General features: G+C 37.5%; 1 protein-coding gene across 2 annotated transcripts; it reads right to left on the bottom strand.

Moving 5' to 3' along the window:
* Window positions 1-7,255: 7,255 nt before the first annotated feature.
* Window positions 7,256-13,999, bottom strand: TSTD3 (thiosulfate sulfurtransferase like domain containing 3). 2 transcript variants are annotated; one of them, XM_045544077.1, is made up of 4 exons: window positions 13,902-13,999; window positions 7,970-8,143; window positions 7,715-7,874; window positions 7,256-7,415 (listed from the first exon to the last, which is right to left on the bottom strand). In XM_045544077.1, exons 1-4 carry the CDS (start codon window positions 13,972-13,974, stop codon window positions 7,352-7,354), a joined length of 471 nt encoding a protein of 156 aa, XP_045400033.1. In that variant the 5' UTR covers window positions 13,975-13,999; the 3' UTR covers window positions 7,256-7,351. The 2 variants fall into 2 exon arrangements, with proteins under 2 accessions (XP_045400033.1, XP_045400032.1); XM_045544076.1 differs by lacking the exon at window positions 7,256-7,415 and having other exon boundaries at window positions 7,588-7,874.
* Window positions 14,000-23,281: the final 9,282 nt, after the last annotated feature.

Genomic DNA, 23,281 nt, shown 5'->3' with positions numbered 1-23,281 from the left:
TTAAGCAGACCAAGTCCTGCTTCCTTATGCATAGTATCAGATGAGCTGGAAAGGGAGACTGTGTGTGTAAAGTCAGACCAATGACAAATACAAGTCTCCTAGGCTTATGGCAGGATAAGAAATAAGAGAAAAAGCTCTCCTCAGGTCTGAAGGAATTAATGCTGGGCTTGAGGTGGATGGCAGAGTGATCATATATCACAATCATTAACTTAATAATAATTTTTCCTTTAAGCTTACCTATATTCTTTTTAAAATTTTATTTTTAAAATTTAATACATGTGCCTCAATCTCTTATTGGAGAAAATTTAAAACAACATATACAAGAATAGATAAAGTAGCGTAATTAACCTCCATGTTCCTATCACCTAGCTTCAATAATTATCAATTCATGGCCAATTTCATTTCATCAAAACTCCTACTTCCCCCAGCTTGCATATTATTTTGAATCAAATCCCAGATAGCATATCATTTCATCCATAAATATTTCAGTATGTATTCCTAAGAAATAATGACTCTTTTAAAAAAAACTTTTATAAATGTATTATTGTACCTAAAAAAGAATTAGTAAAAATAATTTTTTAATGTCAAATTTTCAATTATCTCACAAATATAAAAAAATCATTAAATAATTCTGGTCAGGATCTAAGTAGGGACAACACAGTACAATTCATTGTGAAATCCTTTAGGTTTTTTTTAAATTAATGAATTCTATCTCCATCACATTTTAAAAATTCCTCTTTTTGGTGTATTTTTTTCTAAGAGTTTCCCACTATCTGGATTTTGCTGATTGCATCCTTGACATGCCCTTTAACATGTTTTTTTCTCCATATTTTCTGTAAATTGATTATTGAATCTAAAGACTTGATCAGATTCTTTTTTTGTTTAGTAGACTACTGTATAAAGTAGTGGTCTTCCATCAGGAGGCATGTATGGTTGAGTGTCTCTTTCTGTGATTTAGCAGCCATTGATGATATGTATTATTTTTAAAATTAAAATATTACCATAGGCTACACAGTCCAGTTTGATAGCCACTAGCCACATGTGGCTGTTGAATACTTAAAATGTGGCTAGTCTGGCTGGGCACAATGGCTCATGCCTGTAATCCTAGCACTTTGGGAGGCTGAGGCAGGATGATTGCTTGAGCCCAGGAGTTCAAGACCAGGCTGGGCAACATAGTGAGACCCTATCTCTACAAAAATAAATTTAAAGAAAATTAAGTCAGGCATGGTGGTGCACACCTGTGGTCCTAGCTACTTGGGAGTCTGAGGCAGGAGGATCACTTGAGTCCAGGAATTTGAGGTTGCAGTAAGCTATGATCATGCCACTGCACTCTAGGACATAAGAACAAGACCTGTCTCCGAAAAAAAAAAAATTTGGCTAGTCGGAATTGAGTTGTGCTGTAAATATAAAAATATACATTGGATTTCAAATACTTTAGTACAAAAGAATAAAAGAATGTAAAATCTCTGTTTATAATGATTACATGTTTTAAATAATATTTTGGATACATAGGATTAAATAAAACATTAAAATTAATTTCACTGTTTCTTTTTAATCTTTTAAGAAGATTTAAAATAACATAATGGCTTGCTTTATAATTCTATTGGACAGTGCTGCTGTAAGATATCATATGGAAAATGTTAGATCCTTGTCCCATTCTCCCTACCTTTCATTCCTACTATCCAGAGGCAAATACTTCCAATTTTTAGTCATTTCTCTGCTGTTCACTTCCACATTTCTAAGTAGTACACTTTTAATCATAGCTTTTATATGAGCACTTATTATGTGCCAGGTATGTTCTAAGCTCTGTATGAAATCAATTCTCAGAGCAATCTTATTTTAGAGATGAGAAAACTCAGGAGTAGAAATATTAAGTAACTTAGTCACAGATCAAGTGAGTTGACAGAGCTTGGTATTCTTAATACCTGGGCCTCTAAGCTCCAAATACTTTACCGTATTGCCTCCTCTGCTATGCTTTCCTTTCTTTTTTCTTTTCCTTTTTTTTTTTTCCAATTGTAAATATTATCTAACTCCCTAGTATGGAAGATGAAGATTTTGCTTTGTCACACAATTTCCCCTATTCTCCCCCTTCCTCAGCTGTTCCTAGACTGGGACTTTTCTCATCGCCATTTAATTGTACAGTTTTTGTTAAATTAATATTCAATATATATTGAATATGCATAGATAATGCTTTTTTCTGTAGTATACTATAATTACATTTTCTTTTAGGATATTTTTGTGTTTCTAGAAGTAGTAACTGCTTGGTTGTAATTTGCTGAATTTACTTTATATCATCTATTAATTTATCACCAGAATCATTTGTTATTTATTTATTCTCCAAATCACTCAGAGGGAGACATTCTTCCTGGATTCCTCATCCTCCAGGCTAGACTGACTACTCTCTCAGCCAAAGAGCACAGTTGTCATCAAAGAATTGATCATATTGGGACTTCTCCTTATCTTCTATCTATAGGTATCTAACATCTGGGGAATCTAGGTGTTTTAATTAGCACCTTGTTCTTGTGTGAGAGTGTAATGTGTTCTCGTCATTCTGAGGATATTAGTTTAGATTTTTTTGGTTGTTTTAAAATTTTCTTTGTTCCCTGCATTAACAATACTGGTTGAGTATCCCTAATCTGAAAATCCAAAATCCAAAATGCTCCCAAATCCAAAAGTTTTTGAGTGCCAACATAAGGCCACAAGTAGAAAATTCTGTCCCTCACTTCATAGGACGAATCACGTCAAAATGCAGTCAAAACACAGTCAAAACTTTGTTTTGTGCATATATAATATTAAAATATTAAATAAAATTACCTTCAGGCTACATGTATAAAGTATACATGAAACAAATGAATTTCATGTTTAGACTTATGTCCCATCCCCGAGATATTACATATATGCAAATATTCCAAAAGCTGGAAAAGAATCCAAATCTAAGACACTTTTGGTCCCAACCATTTCAGACAAGGGATACTCAACTTGTATTTCCTTGAAGTCCCTTTTTACTATTTGGTTTGGTCATAGTCTTTCAAGTTAGAATCTTGCATTAATTTTCTTAGGTTCCTTCATATTTGAGAGGCACAGAGAAAGCTAATTGGAAGGTCTCTCTGTGCATGAGTAGGACTTTTCAGTGGTGAGCTTCATTGTAGGATGAAGCAGCAACCAAACTTTTTCATGGGCCATGTCTCCCACCCCTGACATTATTTTCTAAAGGTTTTTCTTTGGGGTGGGTCAAAATTTCCAGAGAGGAATCTTGTAGCTTTCTATCTCAGGTTGTAGGAGCTAGGCTGTCAGAGTTCTTGGAGACAAGTGAGGGTGGGGAATAAGGTTATCTCATTTTTCAGTATTCAGAGTTTCACTCTTGTTTTCAGTAAGGGGTCCACTGCCATTCCTGACCCCCGCCCATGTTTAGCTAGAAGTTTCACCTGCCTTCTTTACCCATTAATGTTAAATGAATCCAAACAACAATGCAAAATATAGCTGCCTATAATCAGGTACCATATTATACAGATTTACACAGTAATGATGATGATGACAGCATAATATTAAATATTTGACATGTTTTATCTGAGTTAATCTTCAAAACTAAACAGTGAGGTAGGAACTATTATTATCCTCACTTGGATATACTTCAGCACATTCTATCATTATAATGTCTTACTAAAACTTCTCTCCTTTTCTGCTTTCTCTTCTTATCCTTGCTCTTGGAGAGCTTACAGCATTGAAAAGTTGTGGTGACAAAATTATATTTTTCCACTAATGCTGTCCTTTTAGGCATTGAACAATATTTCCTGAATGGCGGGAGAAGTATTCAATTTTTCATTTGTCTTTAATAATATGAAATTTCTCATAGATTAGCTGCTGATCCTGCCTCTCTCCAGTATTCTATGGTATACGCATTCTAGATAGCAAAAAGGCACATTATTACAGAATCCAAGAAACCCAACTGAGATCATAATGCAGCTAAGAAAAATGATGTGAATGAAGGAAACCTGAGACACTTGAATTAATTCAGAATTCTGAGGCTGTCTGCTGTTGCCAATTTTTCCAGGACATCTTCCTTCTATTCCATTATGAAAGTGAATGAGTATATATAGCATTTCAAAGTATAATCTAGTTTTTCTCATACATTTCTAAAACTTTTGATCTACCCTTGTATTATCAAAGTAAAAGTGATATTTTCCCATGATTGAAATAAAATAGCAGCCACTTGTTAAATGATGTATTAAATCATATGCTATATTTTTACATTTTGAGGCCTTTGATGCTGTAAACCTTGATGATGGTTTTTCCCTTTTAAGAATTTTGTTGTACAAGTCAGTGCAGTTTACGAAATATAATTTGTTGAATTTTTATTTTGGAATAACAGTTACCTTTATAAATTTGATCTAATATGGAAAACATGTTTTTCTAATTTATTAACCCTTTGTTTCTTCAAAGAGATATAAGTACAGTTCAGCGCTCTGGGAGGCCAAAGTGGGAGGATCACTTGAGGCCAGGAGTTTGAGACCAGCCTGGGCAATATAGCAAGACCCTGTCTCTGCAAAAAATAAATTTAAATTTTTTTTTTTAAAGATATTAAGTTCAGTTATTTTTGGGCAAACAGAATATGTTGTCATTTTTTTTCTTTTAATAATAGTACCAGTAATCCAAACTTGTTATAATTTTATAATCTTGTTTAAGTGTAGCCAAGTGGAGATAACAATAATTCTTATCCCATACGTATAAAAGGTAAAAATAATTAAGTGCTTATTTACGGACCAAACATACTAAATAAAATGTTAACAATATTGTTAAAGTCTACTATTTTCCTTTCCCTTCCCCCAATGGAAACCATTCTGAATTTAATATTTATTATTTTCATAACTTATTTATACTTATATATGTCCAGATGCCTAAATATTATTTCATGTTTTAAAACTATATTTTACAGTATATGTTTCTGTACTTTACTTTCTTCGTCAATATTGTGAGAGTCATCCGGGTTAATGCATGTACCTCTCTAGTTTTTCCATTTTCACTAATCCTGTCATCAGTTTTGTATAATCTGCTATTAAACCCATATACCATCTATTGGGTGTTTAATTTCAGTTATTACATTTTTAAGTCCTGGAATTTTCATTTGATACTTTTTTGTAGTTCCCATTCCTCTGATAATGTTTTCAATTTTGTCATCTAAGTTACTGGATATATTGATCACATTTATTTTAAAGTCTGAAACCTCCAAATTGTAGATTTTTCTGTGGATGTTTCTATTTTCTTTTCCTGTTTTTTTTTTTGTTTGTTTGTTTGTTTGTTTTGAGACAACATCTTGCTCTTTCTCCCCTGGTAGAGTGCAGTGGCATCATCGTAGCTCACTGCAACCTCAAACTCCTGGGCTCAAGCAATTCTTCTGCCTCAGCCTCCCAAGTACCTCTTGGGAGGCTGACGCTGAGCCTCTTAGAGATAGGGGTCTTGCTCTTGCTGGTCTCGAACTCCTGAGCTTAAGCGATCCTCCCACTTCGGCCTCCCAGAGTGCTAGGATTTCAAGCGTGAGCCACCATGCCTGACCTCCTGTTATTTTTTCAATTATGAGGTCCTATTGACTGCTACACCTAATATGTTCTCATAGAATACTGAACATTGTATGTGAAAAATTGTAGGGATAATTTGTAGCTCTGGCTCAAGGGTCTACAAACTATGCCCCATGGATCAAATGTGGCCTGCCACCTGTTTTTGCCTGGCCTTGAACTAAGAATATTTGCTATATTTTAAATGGTTGAAAAATAATCAAAAGAATAGTAATATGTGGCAACACATGAAACTTATATAAAATTCAAACCTAAAAGGCTATAGTGTTATTGGAATATAGTGACACTCACAACTATAAAGGAGAGTTGAGTAGTTGCAACAGAAACCTAATGGCTACAAGACTAAAAGATTTACTATTGCTATCCCCTGTTCTGGCTAGATAATGGTATTGTTCTCTAGAGAAGGTTTATTAAATACTTCTGGTAGACCCTTAGGTATCAGGAAGATCACCTTAATTCTTTCAAGGATTTTAGTTGATTCAAAACTTATCTTAAGTGTGTGTGTGGCTGATCAATTTCCAGTTCACTTCTAGCCTTTCAGGGCTTCCAACTAAAAGCCTGATGTATTTACCCAGGCTCCTAATCCTTGATGGACTTCAGTATTGGTTCATGCTCTGTAACTTTCCTTCTCCCTGAGATTATGGCTCTTCAAATCCTTGGTGCCTCAGGAATTAATGCCTTTAAACATTATATATATATTACCCCTTTCTCTCCATCAGAAATAGAAGTTCAAGGTGATCATATCACATCCCTACCCCAGATTCTCCAGTGGCTTTCCATCTCATTTAGGAAAAAACAAGTCTTTATAGGTACCGCAAGAATGACTTGCATGAATGAGGCTAAAAACAAAAGGGTCTGAAGAGGCAGACAAGAAAACGCAGGTTTATTTGGCCAATCAGTGCACTAGCACACTAACATGTAGGACTTAACATTCCAAAGGAATATACCCGTGCTAGTGGGAGTTATTTACATTTAGACATTTTTTTCTATTTTCATTATTTTTTAACTGAGGTATAATTACTTACAAAAAAACATACATTTTTAAGTGTTCACTTTAATGAGTTTTGACAAATGTATATACCTATGCACCAATACTTCAGTCAAGACGTAGAACATTTCCATCATCCTAGAAAGTTCCCTCTTTGCCTTTTCTAGTTAATCTTCTTCCCTTTAGAACAGCAACCACTGTTATGATTTCTATCCCCATTAATAATGTAACCTTAATTTTTAAATTGCAAATTATATTACTACTGTGCTGGTTATAACACTGCTGTAAGTCTTTGGATGCTGTTAATGTATTTTCACTGTTCAAATTTCCCCAATTTCTCTAGATCCCACAATCTTGACTTTTTTAAAGGTCAAGTCTGCTTATTAAACTACTGGTCTAGCTCATATCGTAGCCTCCTTGATGAACAGAAGCTGTACTAACACATATAGTCACACATATGATTAGGTAATACAAGTAACCTAGTCTTTTAGAATACTATTGAACTATACTAAACTACTTAAAAAAATTAATTCCTAGAATCCCAATCCTTATATTTCCATGGCAAGTTACATACATTATCTCAATCCTCAATAGCCTTTGAAAGTAGGCAGGGGAGAGTGGTATTCTCAATTTACAGATGAGAAAAAGCTTCAACAAGTAATTGGTTTATACAAAATCACCTTACCATAATCAGTGGTACCAGGACTAGAGTTTTATTCTTTTGCTCATTCCACTATCTTAGGCTCCATGTACACAAGGGAAGATCCAATTTGTATTCCAAAATTCAATTTCCTTATTTCTTCTCTGGAACTTCATAGGTTACCCATTCCTTCCATCCTCCAGCATAGTGTTGAGATCTGAAAATATACATAAAATAATTAGTGCTATAAACATTTTCTACTGCTTTATAACAAAAGATTGATAGGAACTTTAGAGATAAATAATGCAATGGCTACTCACCATACTATTTAGACTCTAAACCTATTTAAAAGATTCATCTTACATTCGAGTAAGATGAAAGATAGAGGCTTTTAGTCTTACTATCCTGCCTTTACTGACAGTAATTATAAGAAATTCTTAAATAGACCAATAAAAATGTAATATATATGAAACACTGCAATATACATTCATGAATCCATTTCCTTCATCTACGCACCTATTAAAGCCCAGAGATATTGCTGTGTCCAGAGCCGCCTTGCTTCTCACCCCAGCCAAGCAAGAAAACACTAGACTGTCCGATTTGGATGGCTTTACTTCATCATACTTCTCTTTGAAGTCTCTTGGGTTCATCTGTAGAGCTTCACCTACCTCATCCACTGAAAGAAAATGTTAAGAATTTCAATTAGATTTTAGATAACAGTAACTTATATATATATATATAATGAATCAGTTTAAGACACATGGCACTTACATGGTATATTGACAGACCCAGGGATTTTTCCATGCTCCAGAATTTCCCATGTCTCTCTAACATCAATTAACATAATGCTTTTTGAATTCAACAGGTTTTTAAGTTCCTTATAAGTGACATCTTTAGAAACAGCAATACAAAAATTGTGGCAGCTCCCCTTTAGTGACTTTAAACCTGGAAAAAATAAAACAATTTAGGCAACTTCAAAGTGACATTACTATTAATAGCCAGAAAAAGTATGTTAAAAGATCCCCGCCCCTGTTCTAGTCAGCTAACTATAATTAGTCTTTTTACTTTATTAAAAACTGTATTCTAGGTATGTATTTTGTTCTGTGACATAATAAATATGTATTTGGTCTCTACCTCTGGTTCCTGACACAGAGCTCCCAGATCCCTTGGAATTTTCCGGGTAATAGGAGATTCATTTGTTCTAATGAGGTGACTCTTGGTGGGGTCCTGGATAGCTTCAGGATGAGGGCTGGTCACCAGAAAGACCCAACCATGGATAAAGCTTACAACTCTCGCCCCAACCTCCAACCTCCATGGAGAGGAGAGAGGCTGGAGATTGAGTTAATAATCCATCATGCCCACATGCTGAGGCCTCCATAAAAATCCCCCAACTATGGGATTCAGAGGGCTTCTGGGTTGATGAACACATCCATGTACTGGGAGAATAGGTACCCCAGCTCCACAGGGACAGAAGCTCCTGTGCTTGGGATCCTTCCAGACCTCCCTTTATGTACCTTTTCATCTGGCTGTTTATCTGTACCTTTATTATATCCTTTAAAATAAATCAGTAAATGTGTTTCCCTGAGTCCTGTGAGCCATTCCAACCCAAGCTTGGGAACCCCCAATTTACAGGCAGTCCATCAGAAGTATGGGAGGCCTGGACTTGCTGCTGGTGTCTGAAGTGGGGGCAGTCTTGTGGGACTGAGCCTTCAGCCTGGGGAGTCTGTGCTAGCTCTGGGTAGTTAGTTCAGAATTAAATTGTAGGACACTCAGTTGGTGTCCACAGAGTATTAGACAATTGCTTGGTGTGGAAAACCCACACATTTAGTGTCAGAAGTGTTTTGAGCAGAAAACAGAAGAGTTTTTCCATTTATGCACACATCCTGACTCTGAGCATCAGGATGCAGCCTGTCCTGCCCTGAATGCTTGATGGCTGACCCTGTGCTACCTCCATATTCTACCCTCTCCAATCCCCTTAACTGGTGGGAGCTTGTAAATGTACATTCAGCATTTGGTAACTGAATTATGGAAACAATTTGTAAACCTTACCATAATTCAAATAACAACATTAAGAAAACTGTAGGCCAGCATTCACGCCTATAATCCCAGCACTTTGGGAGGCCAAGGCAGGAGGATCAAACAAAACCAGGAGTTCAAGACGAGCCTGGGCAACACAGTGAGACTCTGTCTCTACAAAAAAAATTTTTTAAAAATTTGCTGGGTGTGGTGGCATGTGCCTGTAGTCCTAGCTAGTAGCTGAGGATTACTTGAGCTCAGGAGTTCGAAGTTACAGTGAGCTATGATCACACCACTGTACTTGAGACCCTGTCTCAAAAAATTATAATTTCATTTTCCTTTGCAAGTGAGGATATCAAGCCATATGTTAGATGTGGGAACCTTACACTTTAAACTACACTTGTAAGTACTTAATGTAATGGCTAATGGCACTGTTTCTATTTCTTTTGAATATAGTCATCCCTCAGTACCCGAGGGGGATTGGTTCTAAGAACCCCCAGGATATCAAAATCTGTGGATGCTCAAGTCCCTTATATAAAATGGTGTAGTATTTGCATAGAACTTTAAATCCTGTATACTTTAAATCATCTCTAAATTGCTTATAATACCTAATACAATATAAATGCTATGTAAATAGTTGTTATACTGTATTATTTTTTAATTTGTATTATTTTTTATTGTTGTATTGTTAATTTTGGGTTTTTTCCCCCAAATATTTTCAATGCACAGCTAGTTGAATCTGCAGTTGTGGAACCCGAGGATCCAGAGGGCCAACTGTAATTGGTAATAATATGGTATTTGACAATAGCCCATAAAATAAATCTATAGGTCCATACTGATATAAAGATATAACTGAATAAATAAATAAATGGGGAGAAGGGATTATTTTCCCTAATTTGGAATTCTAGCTGATAAATGTAGAAGGAATGATAGAAACATAATCATCGGGCAAATACCCCAGTAATAATTGTTGCAGGCAAGAACCACTGATAGATACAGATTTAATGGGTGAAAGTATGATGGGAAATAAGATAGTATCTCCCCACGAGATACTTATTACAAAGGGAGAAACCTGAAAGATACCACATTAACCAGTCGTTGAAAGATGATGACTTTAGTACTGGTAAGACATGTTGATAACATGTACCTCCTGATATGATGCACTGAGAAAAGCACATCACTCCTTTAGTATTCTTGCAAAAAAAAACAACAACAATAATACATGCCCCGAATCTAATCAGAAGACCTCAATTTACAAAATAACATATACTCTTAAAAAGTGTTAATCTCAGGAAAGACAAAGACCGTGGAACTGTGACAGACTGAAGGAGACCAAGGAGACATGACAACTTCATGCAATGTAGGATTGGATCTGGGATTATAAAAACAACTATTAGGGGGAAAACTGTTGAAATATAAATGAAGTCTGTGGATTAGTTAATAGTATTATATCAATATTAATTTCCTGATTTCAATTGCATGATGAAAATATTTATATTAGGGGAAGGTGAGTAAGAATAAAGGGAACTGTTTTACTTTTGCAACTTTTCTATAGGTCTAAAATTATTTTTTAAAAGTATCCAAAAGATTCCAAAAATAAAATAGCAAAAAAAATTAATCATTTTTCATATTTTACAACAAAATGACTTTGATTAAAAGGTAAATAATATGGTTATGCTTCAATTTTTATTTAATGTATTAAATATATTATAAACTTAAATTGACTTAAGTAGTGTAGAACTGGCATAGGAAAAAGTTTAAAGGTCTAAGTCCAGAAAGAGACTCAGAGTATTTATATGAGAATTCAGTATTGGCTAACAGTGACATTTCAAATTAATAGGGAAATGATTTTATTCAATAAGTATGTAGGGCAACTAGCTAGGAGAAAACTTTAAGCAGGCTGTTGCCTCATTCCTCACGTTTAAATGAATTCCAAATTTAAATCTAAAAGCTAATATCTTAAAAGTACTCAGAAAACATAAGTGAATAATTTAAATCTTGGGACAGGAAGGCCATTCTAAACATGACAAAAGTCAGAAATTAAAGGTTTAACCTCATAAAAATGCTAAGATTAAATACGGAAAAAGAACAATTAACAATTCAAAGACAAGTAGCAGGCAGGAAGAAAACAGAAGAGATAAAAGATAAGTATTAATAAAATAGAGCTCATACAAAAAACTAGGAAAAGGACAAAAATCCCCATAGAAATATGGTCAAAATATATGAACGGGGAACTGACATGAGAAATATAGATGGCCAATACAATGTGAAAAGGAGGGCAGGGTGTGGTGGCTCACGCCTATAATCCTAGCACTTCAGTAAGCCAAGGTAGGAAGATTGCTTGAGGCCAGGAGTTCGAGACGAGCCTGAGCAAGAGCAACACTCCCATCTCTACAAAAAATAGAAAAATTAGCTGCACATGGTAGTGCCAGCTACTTGGGAAGCTGAAGTAGGAGGATCCCTGGAGCCCAAAAGTTTTGAGGCTAGCCTTTTCATTTATTAAGTGAAGAAAGCCAAAAAGTAAGTTACAAGAAAAGCGTATCTTCCTATAAAAACCAGACTCTTTTCTATATTCATTGTCTTTCTCACTGATAGCAAAGTATGGAAAAATGGACAAATACCTATAATAGTTTAAAATACAGGTTTCCAGGCAATTCCACTCCTAGGCATATAATCAAAAGAACTGAAAACGGGACTCAAATAAATACTTGTACACCACTGCTCATAGCAGCAATTATTCACAATAGCCAAAAGGTACAAACAACCCAAGTGTTTAACAGATGAATGGATTAATGAAATATGGTGTATATTTACAATGAAATACTAGCCATAAAAAGGAATGAAGTTCTGACACATGCTACAACATGGATATACCTTGAAAATATTATGCTGAGTGAAATAAACCATATACAAAGGACAAATATTGTACGATTCCATTTACACGAAATATCCTCAACATGCAAATTCATAAAGACAGAAAGTAGATTAGAGGTTGCCAGGAACTGGAAGCAGTGTTTGGACTTAGTTTCTTATTTGTAAAATAGGAATAATAATATAATAATAATAATAATAATAAATAATATTAACCCTTTAGAGTTGCTGTGAGGTATAAATAAAGTAATATATATACAATGCAATCAATAAATACCTATTTCTGCCTTTCCTTCATGATTTATACACACTGTTCCTTCTGAAGGGAATATCTTTCTCCCTCATCTCTACATGCAATACTCTTATTCTCCTTTAAGACCCAGTTATTAATAAATGTCAATTGTCACCTCTGCTTTAATCTAACAATTTCATTTCTAGGTATCTATTCTACTGATAGTAAAATATTTGTACAAATACACAAAAGTGGCACGTACAATGATAATTATTAAACCATTTATAATAAAAATTGGAAAACAAAATGTTCATCAATAGATGACTAGTTAAAACTGTGGTACAATCCATGCTGTGGAATATATGCAGCATTTAAAAGAGTTATATGTGCTGCCATGGAAAGCTTGTTAATACCTAAGTGGGAAAAAAATTACAGAAAAGTATGCACAGATCACATTTTTATATATAGTATTTTTAATGTACTTTTACTTCTTTATACTCATAGAAAAGGGTTTGGAAGGGTGTGTATCAAACCATATCTGGGAGAATAGGAAAGGGAGGATGTATAAAGGAGACTAATGCTGTGCTTTATTGTTTGTTTTACTATAAGAATATAATTATGTAATACTAGAATAATTTTTAAAGTGAAAAAGGCACCTTTCTCTAATACTTTCTCCAAGTCAACTAGAGTCAGTTGTTCTTTCCATCGTAGTGTCACTTGACTGGGCTGCGTGTGGTCACTTTGACTTGGGTCTGTCTCCCCCAGAAATGGTGAACTCCTGAGCCGCAGGGGCTGTAACCCTAGCAGGAGGCCTGGCAGAGTAGGTGCTCAATAAATGATTGTTGACTGAAGGTAAAACGAAACAATTTGCTTAGAAAAGCACATCTTAAACTACAGAGGATGTACCAACAGTTTAGATAGAGTGAGGGAGGGGGAAGGTAGCGTTGTGTCATGCTGGGCCCCTGTACCTGCATCCGCAGAGAAAATCTGATGCTGAAGGAGAGAGGAAGCATGTAAAGCAAAAAGAAGGGGCTGGTGGCCTGCGCTGAGCTCTAGACCCAATGCCTCCACTAACCACCTTCACTCCTCTGCCTTCTGGGTCCTCATCTGTAAGATCAGGCGTGGTACTTTCACAGCTCTAACACGTTATAATTCTGGGTGGCTGTTTCATCAGGCGAGGAGCGCTGCTCTCTCGTTGGGTCCCCGGCGTAACTCGCAAGGCGGGGCTCGTCACCGCGTCTCTCGGGGGCAGGGACTGGCCATCTGGCTCGCTCCTCTTGAGTGGCGAATTGACCTGCATTGCTCAATCAAGCTCCACTACCAATCGAAATGCCCTCCCACACGAGCTCCCTGGAGCAATGTTTACCTCTCTCCATGCATCCCCCCAGAGCAACCCCAGGTTCCGGTAGCCGGAAATCTGAAGTAACAAGAACTGCACGTGGATGCTACATCCCCAGGTACCAGGAGTAATGGGCCTGACTTTTAACTGAAGTCTAAAGAGACGAGCACCTCCACAAATCCCATCCCTTGCCGGGGGTCCAAGGTTAGGTGCGCTCCCCTTTCCCAAGGACTACCAAAGCTCACCGCAGGGTGCAGCCGCCACAGACCTGAAGACCGCCCTGAGCCGGGTCCCGAGCAGCAGCCGGGGCAGCACCATAGCCGACTCGCCCTCGCTGCGCGCCTGACCACTTCCTCCTCCTCTCGCCTACGGGCGCGGGCTCTCGAGCGCCCTCCGGCCGGCGCCGGCCAAACCGGGTAGTGCCGCAAGGCATAATCGCCGACAGACTGCCCTGCTTTAAAATTTAAAAGTCGTTGGGAAAAAAACTAAAGGTTATGCTTGCTTTTTTGTTTTTGATTGTTATTTTTTTTTAGGAGAGACAAAGTTTAAAAATGGAAGACAAAATATATGACCCAACTAATATTTAAAGATTTAAAGTAGATAAACGTCTCCAATTTACAACATGATTTTCATACATTGGATTAGTTTAAAGCAAACTACATAGATGCTTTTCTAAGTATTGTTCTTAACTCCAATAGCTGGTTCAACTGATGTCAGTATTAAAATAATCTCATACTATCATCTTGTCTCCATGAATTGATGATATTTGACTATAGCTTTGCCAGGACTAAATCCAACTATTTATACGGTGGGTTAGTTTCCTATTGCTACTGGAACAAATTACCATACTGGCTTAAAACAACAAATTTATTATCCACAAGTCTGTAGGTGAGAAGTCTCACTTGTCTAAAATCAAGATGTCAGCTAACCTGTGTTCCATGGTATGGCTCCAGGGAAGAATTTCTTTACTTGTCTTTTCCATCTTGCAGTGGCTACCTGCATTCCTTCGCTTGCTGTCCCCTTCTCCATCTTCAAAGCCAGTAGTTTAACATCTTCAAATTCCTCTCTGACTCTGACCCCTACTTCTGCTGTCACATCTCCTCTTCCTCTGACTCTTCTGCCCCTCTTTTATAAAGGCCTCTATATTTGGACCACTGAGATAATCCAAAATAATCTCCCTATCTCAAGACACTTAATGTAATCACATCTGCGAAGTCCCTTTTTGCTAGGTAAGGTAACACAGTCATAGGTTTCAGGGATTAGAACATAGACATCTTTAGGGTGGGGTGGGGCATTATTCAGCTTATCACATAAAAGTTTCTCATTATTTTTAATTTATTCTCAACTTGGTTCCCAAGCATCATGAAAGCTATACTTAACTGCAAATAGTTTAAAATTAAATATTAATTTTAATGGCATGATTAAAGGATATATACAAGGAATTTCATTAAGCATTTACTTTTAAATCATTCCATCTTCAACAATTTTATAATTAATAAACCACTTCAGGTGTCTGTACCAATGACATTGTGTATAATTATTTTTTTCCAAATCATTTGGAGTTTAACTGTGTAAAACTCCAGTTAGTTTATTTTGGGGAATAACTTTGAGCTAGGATGTCATCATATACTGTAGATTCATGTATTCTTTGTGGCAACCCCAATCTGAATATGCATCATAAACCACCGGTGGTAGGAACACAAGACATGCAAACATGTTTTTGGAATCAATGAATCACATTTAATCTGATTTACGCTTTTGTAAAAGAAATATTACTAAACAATTCTTTTTCTAGGGTTCATGACTATTATTTAAGAAATATTTTTTCTGTAGGATTTTTTTATGAAAAGATGAATATGTCCTCTCATATATAGCACAGTGCCAAACTTTGTTTCTTTAAGAGTCCTTAGAGCAAAAAGATCTTGTCAAAAAGAAATTCTTGATCATTGCCCCTAGGGTACAAGTGTCCAAGTTATTCCTTTAGGGAGAGCTAGTAAGACTTAAAGTAGGATGAAAGGGGGAGAAATAATTTAACTCTTCTGAGAAAGGTCTACTAGTAGAGTTGATATGAACTATTAATTCTCAAATCATTTTATTTTTTATCATAACTCACGTTCAAGTGAAAGGCTGTTGGAAAGGAGGGGATTTTTAAGAGACTTGGGATTTTTCCTATTTCTTTTAAAATCCACTTAAGCCCCATATGATAGGCAAATAAAATGAAGAATTAATAAATGTGTGGCCTTTTGTGTAATTCTTTTTGTCAAAAGAATTTCTATCAAAACTTTAAATGAACATCTATTGACTCAGCTAATTGTTTATTTACTGAAAATACTTGCACAAGTAGGCAAAGATAAATGTACACTAACAACAGACCGATTTTTATCAAAGATACATTCAGTCACTAGAGTCTTAAGCAGCTAGTCAAAAGAATAAGGCTAATGTGGAAATATGTCTGACATATACTGTCAAGTGAAAAAATCAAGTCATTGAACAGAATGTAGACTGTAATCTAGTATATTGACAAATTTTTTTCCTTGGGGCCACAGTGTTTTATTAGGAAAATAGAATAAAAACTACAAAAACAAAATGATCCTAATTTAATGAAAAAAAATTTTAAGTTGTTTTCTGTGTGTGAGTTATATACAACTTGAAAAACAGTTCTCTCGGCTTCCAAGGTGAAGAGATGTAAGATGGTATAAATGAATATTGTATGTGCAAAGACAACTCCTAAGACTATACATAAGAAACAGTGAACAGAGGAGAGGAAATGTTACCTCTGAGGAGAGGAAATAGGAGTGCGAGAAGGAGGAGAAAATGAGGAACTTTATACTCAAACTAGAATGTATTAAATTTATAAAAGTATATCTTTAAAAAACACACATGAAGAGGTGTATGTAAAGCCTACAGTTTAGCCAAGAATTCCACACATTCTAGGCAGAACAATGATGGTAAAAGCAAGATGTTTAGCATATTTGAAAAATACAGTTAGCTGATCTTAATTGAATCTGTATTTTTATTTGACCTTTTGTCATAGTGTCATTGTGATAGCACTGAAAAGATACTGGGTATCTTTAAAAATGAGTTCCTTCTTTTGAAGAATCCATCAAATAAATAAATTTTACTTTCGATTAAGTGAAAAGATAATTTGAAGAACATCAGAAATAAAAACTTAATGTTAGGCCAGGCTTGATAGCTCACGCCTGAAATCCTAGCACTCTGGGAGGCCAAGGCAGGAGGATTGCTTTAGGTCAGGAGCTGGAGACCAACCTGAACAAAATGGAGAAACAAAAAAATTAGCCGGGTGTAGTGGCCTGCTTCTGCAGTCGCAGCTACTCAGGAAGCTGAGGCAAGAGGATTGCTTGAGTCCAGGAGTTTGAGGTTGCAGTGAGCTATGATCACTTCATCGCATTCTATCTGGGGAGACAAAGCATCTCTAAAAAAAAAAAAAAAAAAAGACCAACAAAAACTTAGTGTTAGACAATTTTCACTAGCTCATGCTAAATTCCGAAATGGAGATTGCAATCTCTGGAGATTTTTATCATGCTAAGGATACATCTGCTGAAAATCAAGATACCTTTGAAATTTGTCTTTTCCAAGAAAAATGTAAGTATTGTATCACAGTTTGCATAATTTCTAAATTTCTTTTTATGAGGAAAAGAACCTCAATTTCCATATTCTAATTCAATCCGTTCTTTACTGTACACTGGGTTCCAATATATGATACATTTTTTAAAATCCCTTTTACTACAACACAATTTAAGATACAAATTATTTAGATTTGCTTATTTGCTTCCCCCCTCCACATTCTATGTCAAATCCACAGTTAAAATATATGAAAACTTTTGATTTATGAAGTAGGCAACTTCGACTTCAAAATTACACCACAACACAACCTATACTTATTTGGGAAATATTTTCTTTTTCCCCAAGGAAAAAAATTCCCTTACGGCAAAAGATGATTAAGTAGCCCATACCTAGCACAGTGACGGACATATTTGTACACAATTGCATTTGCTAAATGAATATAGATACAATATAAACAAAAGTAGCCTCCTTTGCCAAGTTCTCCACATGGAAATAATCAAGTTTTTAAGGTAAAATCAGATATTTTAAAAATTTAACTCTGGTATCTTTTGATTTCTAATCCAACGCTCTTATCTATAAGGCCACATTTGTCTCTTGGCTGAAGAGTTACGAAAGATTAGGACACTTCTAGAGCCCATCCATAATTAGTGTTGACGTTTGCAGTATCTGTGATTCAAACAAAATATTTTCAAGCCGACTACTTTTACTAAACATGCGATGCGCAGACCACTTTAATAGATAATCGGGCTTCGAATAGGTATAGGTGTAGGTCAAGAAACGTACCGTCTAGTTAGGAAGGGAGAACGGCAGGTAATACAACAGTGATTTTTAAAAAAACAAGACAACACACGATGTATGTCAGCTGTGACTTTTGAATTCAGGGGCAGGTGAAGGGGGGAAGTCGGAGGTAGTCCCAGAAGGCTCCTGGCATCAAGTGACACTGAAGCGGACGCCCGGGAGACCGGAGCTGCGCACTCCCCACAGACAAACCGGGAGCAGGCGGCCGCTAGTCCGGGCACGCGGCGCCGCGCGAGCCGCCCCTCCCTCCTTCCCTCCCTCCCCGGCCGCCGGGCGCGGCGCCCCCCCCCCCGCGGGGCCCGAGCGCGGGCACACGAGGCCCCGCCCCCGCCTGGCCGCGGGACGGCCGCGCAGGCGCAGTCCTTCCTGGCTGTAGACGCGGCTGCCGGGCCGGGCGGGGTGAGTTGGGGACGCCGTCGTTGTGGTCGCTTCAGGTTCTCGGTCTTCGCTTTGGCGACCCTGACCCCTTCGTGGGTGGGCAAGGTTGGGAGAAAGGGCCCTTATTCCCCGTCGCCTTCCCGATCCCTGGGGGCGCCAGGCGGTCACCGAGGGCCTGGCAAGCGCAGCCCGGCCGGCTCCGCGTCCCGGCGCCTCGGAAGGAGCCGCCAGAGAGGGTCCGAGGCCCCGCGTCCCGGTGACCGAGGCGCGGCGTCCCGACACCCTTCCGCCCTCCTGCTGCGCGCTCTCGTCACAGCGCAGCTTCTCTTCGCGCTCTGGGGGTGTTGGTGATCGGAGGACGTGTGTCCAGCCACCGCGTTCTAGCAGCGTCTCGTATTAGAGGCTCTGGAGTCGGACTGCCGGTGTCCGCATCTCCGTCCACTACTTGCCGGCTTGGGGACCCATGCAAGTCTCTTAACCCCTCTGCTTCAGTTTCAGGTGTAAAATGAGGAAAGCAGTAGTAACTGTCATGAGATGGTTGTGAGGATTAAGTGGGTTAGTATCTGTGAGGTGCTTAGAACTTTGCGTGATATGCAGCAAAGCTATATAAGTGCTTTTCATCTTTTTTAGCCTGTTATGTAAAAAGAGATTGTTCCTTTCTTCTCCTCGCTCCTGAAAATAACTGCCCCAAAGTAGAAAAACAAGATGATGATGATTTTGAAGAATATGGGCTTTTGTTTGCACAGCCCGTTTAAAAACAAAGCTTTTAAGACAGCTTAGTTGCATACCCTACATTAGAGAAAAGACAGGTGTTACGTGATGGTGAAGTTGAAAACTGTAAAATTTGATGTTTGCAAAACCACATGAGAAAAATGGCCAGAACATATTTGTCCTGAAAAAGAGTTAACATAGCAGGCCTGAGACTGCCATCCTTAGAAAGGCCTGCTTGCAAGGACGGCTCTTGTTTGGCATCTAGGAAGTTGGATTTGGAGAGTTTGTGCTAAACGATGTATTTTATGCCCAAATTATAGCTTCCATAAAAATTCTGGGCACCAAGTCTTTAAGAGGCTTCCTCGAGCAGAAGCATTGCAGACGTGTTGCTGCATTTTCCTTTTTGGGGGAAGAGTGTGCACTGTGTGACCCCTCCTGGGAGAGAGACAAGATAAGGAAGTCTACATGTGATTCCTCCAGACTCCACCCATGTATTTTTCCATTATGGTCAGACTGTACCTCTGAACTACATGGCTCTAATAAATGTTAGCCATGAATACAACTATATGCTAAGTCCTATGAATCCTACGGAATCTCCAAATGTGAGAGACATCTTGGGGATCCTCAGATACAATCTGGATGATAGAAAGTATTTGAAACTCTAATAATTGGACTTTTTGTCTCTTTTTGCCTTAAATGGGAATTGGAAAATTGTACAGATAAGTGACTGCTAAATTGTGGGTTACTATACCAAATGATTCTTTCTATTTAGACATATTACACATGTCAGAAAAATCATCAGAAATTGTCTCTATGTTGCCAAGTTAAGTTTGAGTCAGTGTTTTTGAAAAAAGACACAGGTTGTTTATAGATTTTAGATCAAATGCCTGGTTTTGTTTACTGTTTTGCTAGCATTATGTGCTCATCTTTATTAAGGATTTCTCTATACCACAGGGAGAAAAATTTGACCAGTTTCTCATGGGCCATTTTTCCTGGATTCTATTAGCTATGCCTATCTCCTTTTAGTACATCAAATTAAAATTGATGGAGGTAGGTTTGTAAATTTGGGGGTAGGAAGATCAGATTTTCCATCTGTTTATGTCTCTTTTCCCTCTATAGAGTAGACTGCTAGATCATTTTTTGATGAGTGGGGAGGTAGAGGTTTAAGGAAAGTGAAAAAAGTTTGAAATGGCTTTGTGGGGAATAGGTAAGTTGACCAGAAGGTCACACAGGGGTGGGGAACCTGCAGCCTTAAGGCCACAGGTGGCCTTCTAGGTCCTTAAATATGGCCTTTTGACTGAATCCACATTTTAAAGAACAAAATCCTTTTATTAAAAGGGGTGCAGCAGAGAAAGATGAAGCTTTTCTTGCCTCTTTTGGTGCTTAAAAAAGAACAATCTTGAAATCAGAAGGCTGCAAGTTCCCCACCCCTGCATGGGGTCTGGTTTCTTGTGAGACTTCTCTAGATATGGAGAAAATGGTTAATTGGGTTCATCTAGGGCTGGGTTCTGCCAGAAGGGTGATGTAGTCATTAAGCTGTGCACAGATATGCTGGTTTACCTCTTTCTGGGTACACAGTAAGGTTGCACTCTTTGTATATTCCCCCATGTCTATGTGAAGTTAAATGTGCCATGTGACTTGCTTTGGTCAGTAAAATATGAGTAGATGTGGCATGTGCCACCTCCAGGTGAAGCTTTAAGAACCAGCTCTTTATGTGCTACTAACCCCTGCCCTGCTGTAGGGATCATGGGAGCACTTGCAATGCAGCTTCTTGTCAGCCCCGATACTAAAGTAGAATAGGAGTAGCCAATCAAGTATGCTGGAAGAACTGGGAAGTTGTAATCAGAGAAGGGAATTCTTAAATTAGCGATTTTTTTAAATATGGGACTGTAGGAGTGATTAGATGAGGAAGATTGGATGGAGAAGGTCGAGATGAAGTAATCAAGGAACTCAGAGGCTTTATACATCTCTGTAACTCTAAAGCCCTTCATTTGTTGCAACTCAGTTCAATAGTGATGACCCTTGGACTTAAAGAAATGGCTCATAAAATGGTAAACTTGAAAGCTCTCTTATGTGCAACATGGAATGACTAAGATTCAGAATTTAGAATTGAATTGAGAAATTCACTACCTTGATTATTGAAAAGTAAACAAAAACCATGAAAATTGCAATGTAGCGTAGACACCAAGCAACAGAGTAGCAGGTAGGATTTAGACTAAGCTGCTCTAATGGAGACTCCAAAGTATAGTGGTTTAAAAAATGCTTAGCTTGTGTCTAAAGTCTTTAGAATTAACTGAGTTTTTAAGAAATGTAAAGGACAAAGGTAAGTAACTCCATAAAGAAAGAGACGGAGTCAATGTGGAACATCATACAACTTTGCTATTAAAAGTATATTTTGTGGATTCCCAGCAATGGCTCCAGTTAGGGACTTGTTAGGCAGAATCTCAGGTCTTGTGCCAGACTTGTCGAATCAGAATTCACATGCTAAGGAGACCCCAAGGTGACTCATTTGCACTGGCCTGATCTCTTAAAAAAGCCAATGTCTTAGGCAAGTGTAATAAAAAGTTAGAAGAGCTGTTCTAGATTAAAAGATACCAAAGAGACATAACCAATATAAAGTACAAATACTGATTGACTCTTATTTGAAAAACCAGCTATCGAAGATGCTTTGAGGTCAACTAAGGAAATTAGAACATGATCGGATATGTTAGAGAATTATTGTTTTTTTTTTTTTTTTTTTTTGAGACAGAGTCTCACTTTGTTGCCCGGGCTAGAGTGAGTGCCGTGGCATCAGCCTAGCTCACAGCAACCTCAGACTCCTGGGCTTAAGCGATCCTACTGCCTCAGCCTCCCGAGTAGCTGGGACTACAGGCATGAGCCACCATGCCCGGCTAATTTTTTTTGTATATATATTTTTAGTTGGCCAGATAATTTCTTTCTATTTTTAGTAGAGACAGGGTCTCACTCTTGCTCAGGCTGGTCTCGAACTCCTGACCTTGAGCGATCCACCCGCCTCGGCCTCCCAGAGCTAGGATTACAGGCGTGAGCCACCGCGCCCGGCCGAGAATTATTGTTAATTTTCTTAGATGTAATAATGATGTATAATAATTACACAAGAGAATGTCCTTATTTTTAAGAGATACATGCTGAAATATTTAGGCATGAAGTGTCATGATCTCTACAACTTATTCAAATAGTTCAGCAGAAAAAGAAAAATATGCACTTACATACACATATTTGTCTCTGTATATACACATTGATATTTAGGTAAAACAAATATAGCAAAACATTAATAGATGTGGAATCTAGATAGTATATGGGTGTTCATTTGTACAGTTCTTTTACATTTTGTTAATGTTTAAAATTTTTCATAATAAAAAGTTGGAGAAAAAAATAAAAAATGCTATAGCTTAAAAAGATTGAAATTTATTTTCTCTTAATAGTCCAGCACTAGGTAGTACAGCACAGGTAGCGTAGCTTTACTGTGTTTGGCTTATGGCTTCCTTCCCTAGTCCAATGTGGCTCTTCTAGTTCCTACTATTTCCTTGCTAGTGGAGGGGAGGAAAGGGCAAGAGGAGCACATTATCCAGAAGCAGCACTTACTTCATTGACCAAACTAGTTTTTTTATTCACCTGAACATCATATATTTAGGGGGTATGTGGGTATGTCTTAGTTTCAGGCCACTATAACAAATGATCGTAGACTGGGTGGCTTAAACAACAAATATTTATTTCTTACAGTACCGAAGGCTGGGAAGTCCAAGGTGCCAGCAGACCTGGTATATCCTCACGTGGATACAAGGCTAGCTTTCTGGCCTCCCCTTCTAAGAGGCTAATCCCATTTATGAGGGCTCCACCTTCATGACCTAATCACCTCCCCAAAGTTCTGCCTCCAAGTACCATCACATTGGGGATTAGATTTCAATATACAAATTTTGGAGGGGGACACAAACATTTAGTCTATGATGGGGTGGTTGGTAAAAGTCAAATGGAATCTACCATTTGTATATTGACTTAATAAAGATTTCTTTGATTTCAGCTGATATTCCCCTCTTCTTCCTCTGTTGATTTACCAGACCAATTAAAATTGTAGCTGTTTCAATTTTGATATGCGTTAAAGAAAATATATACAATTTTAATTTTGAAGATTGTG

This window comes from Lemur catta, chromosome 2, assembly GCF_020740605.2.
Source record: "Lemur catta isolate mLemCat1 chromosome 2, mLemCat1.pri, whole genome shotgun sequence".
Classification (NCBI taxonomy): Eukaryota; Metazoa; Chordata; class Mammalia; order Primates; family Lemuridae; genus Lemur; species Lemur catta.
Note: the sequence above shows the minus strand (reverse complement) of the source record. Positions and strands in the feature narration are given on the sequence as shown.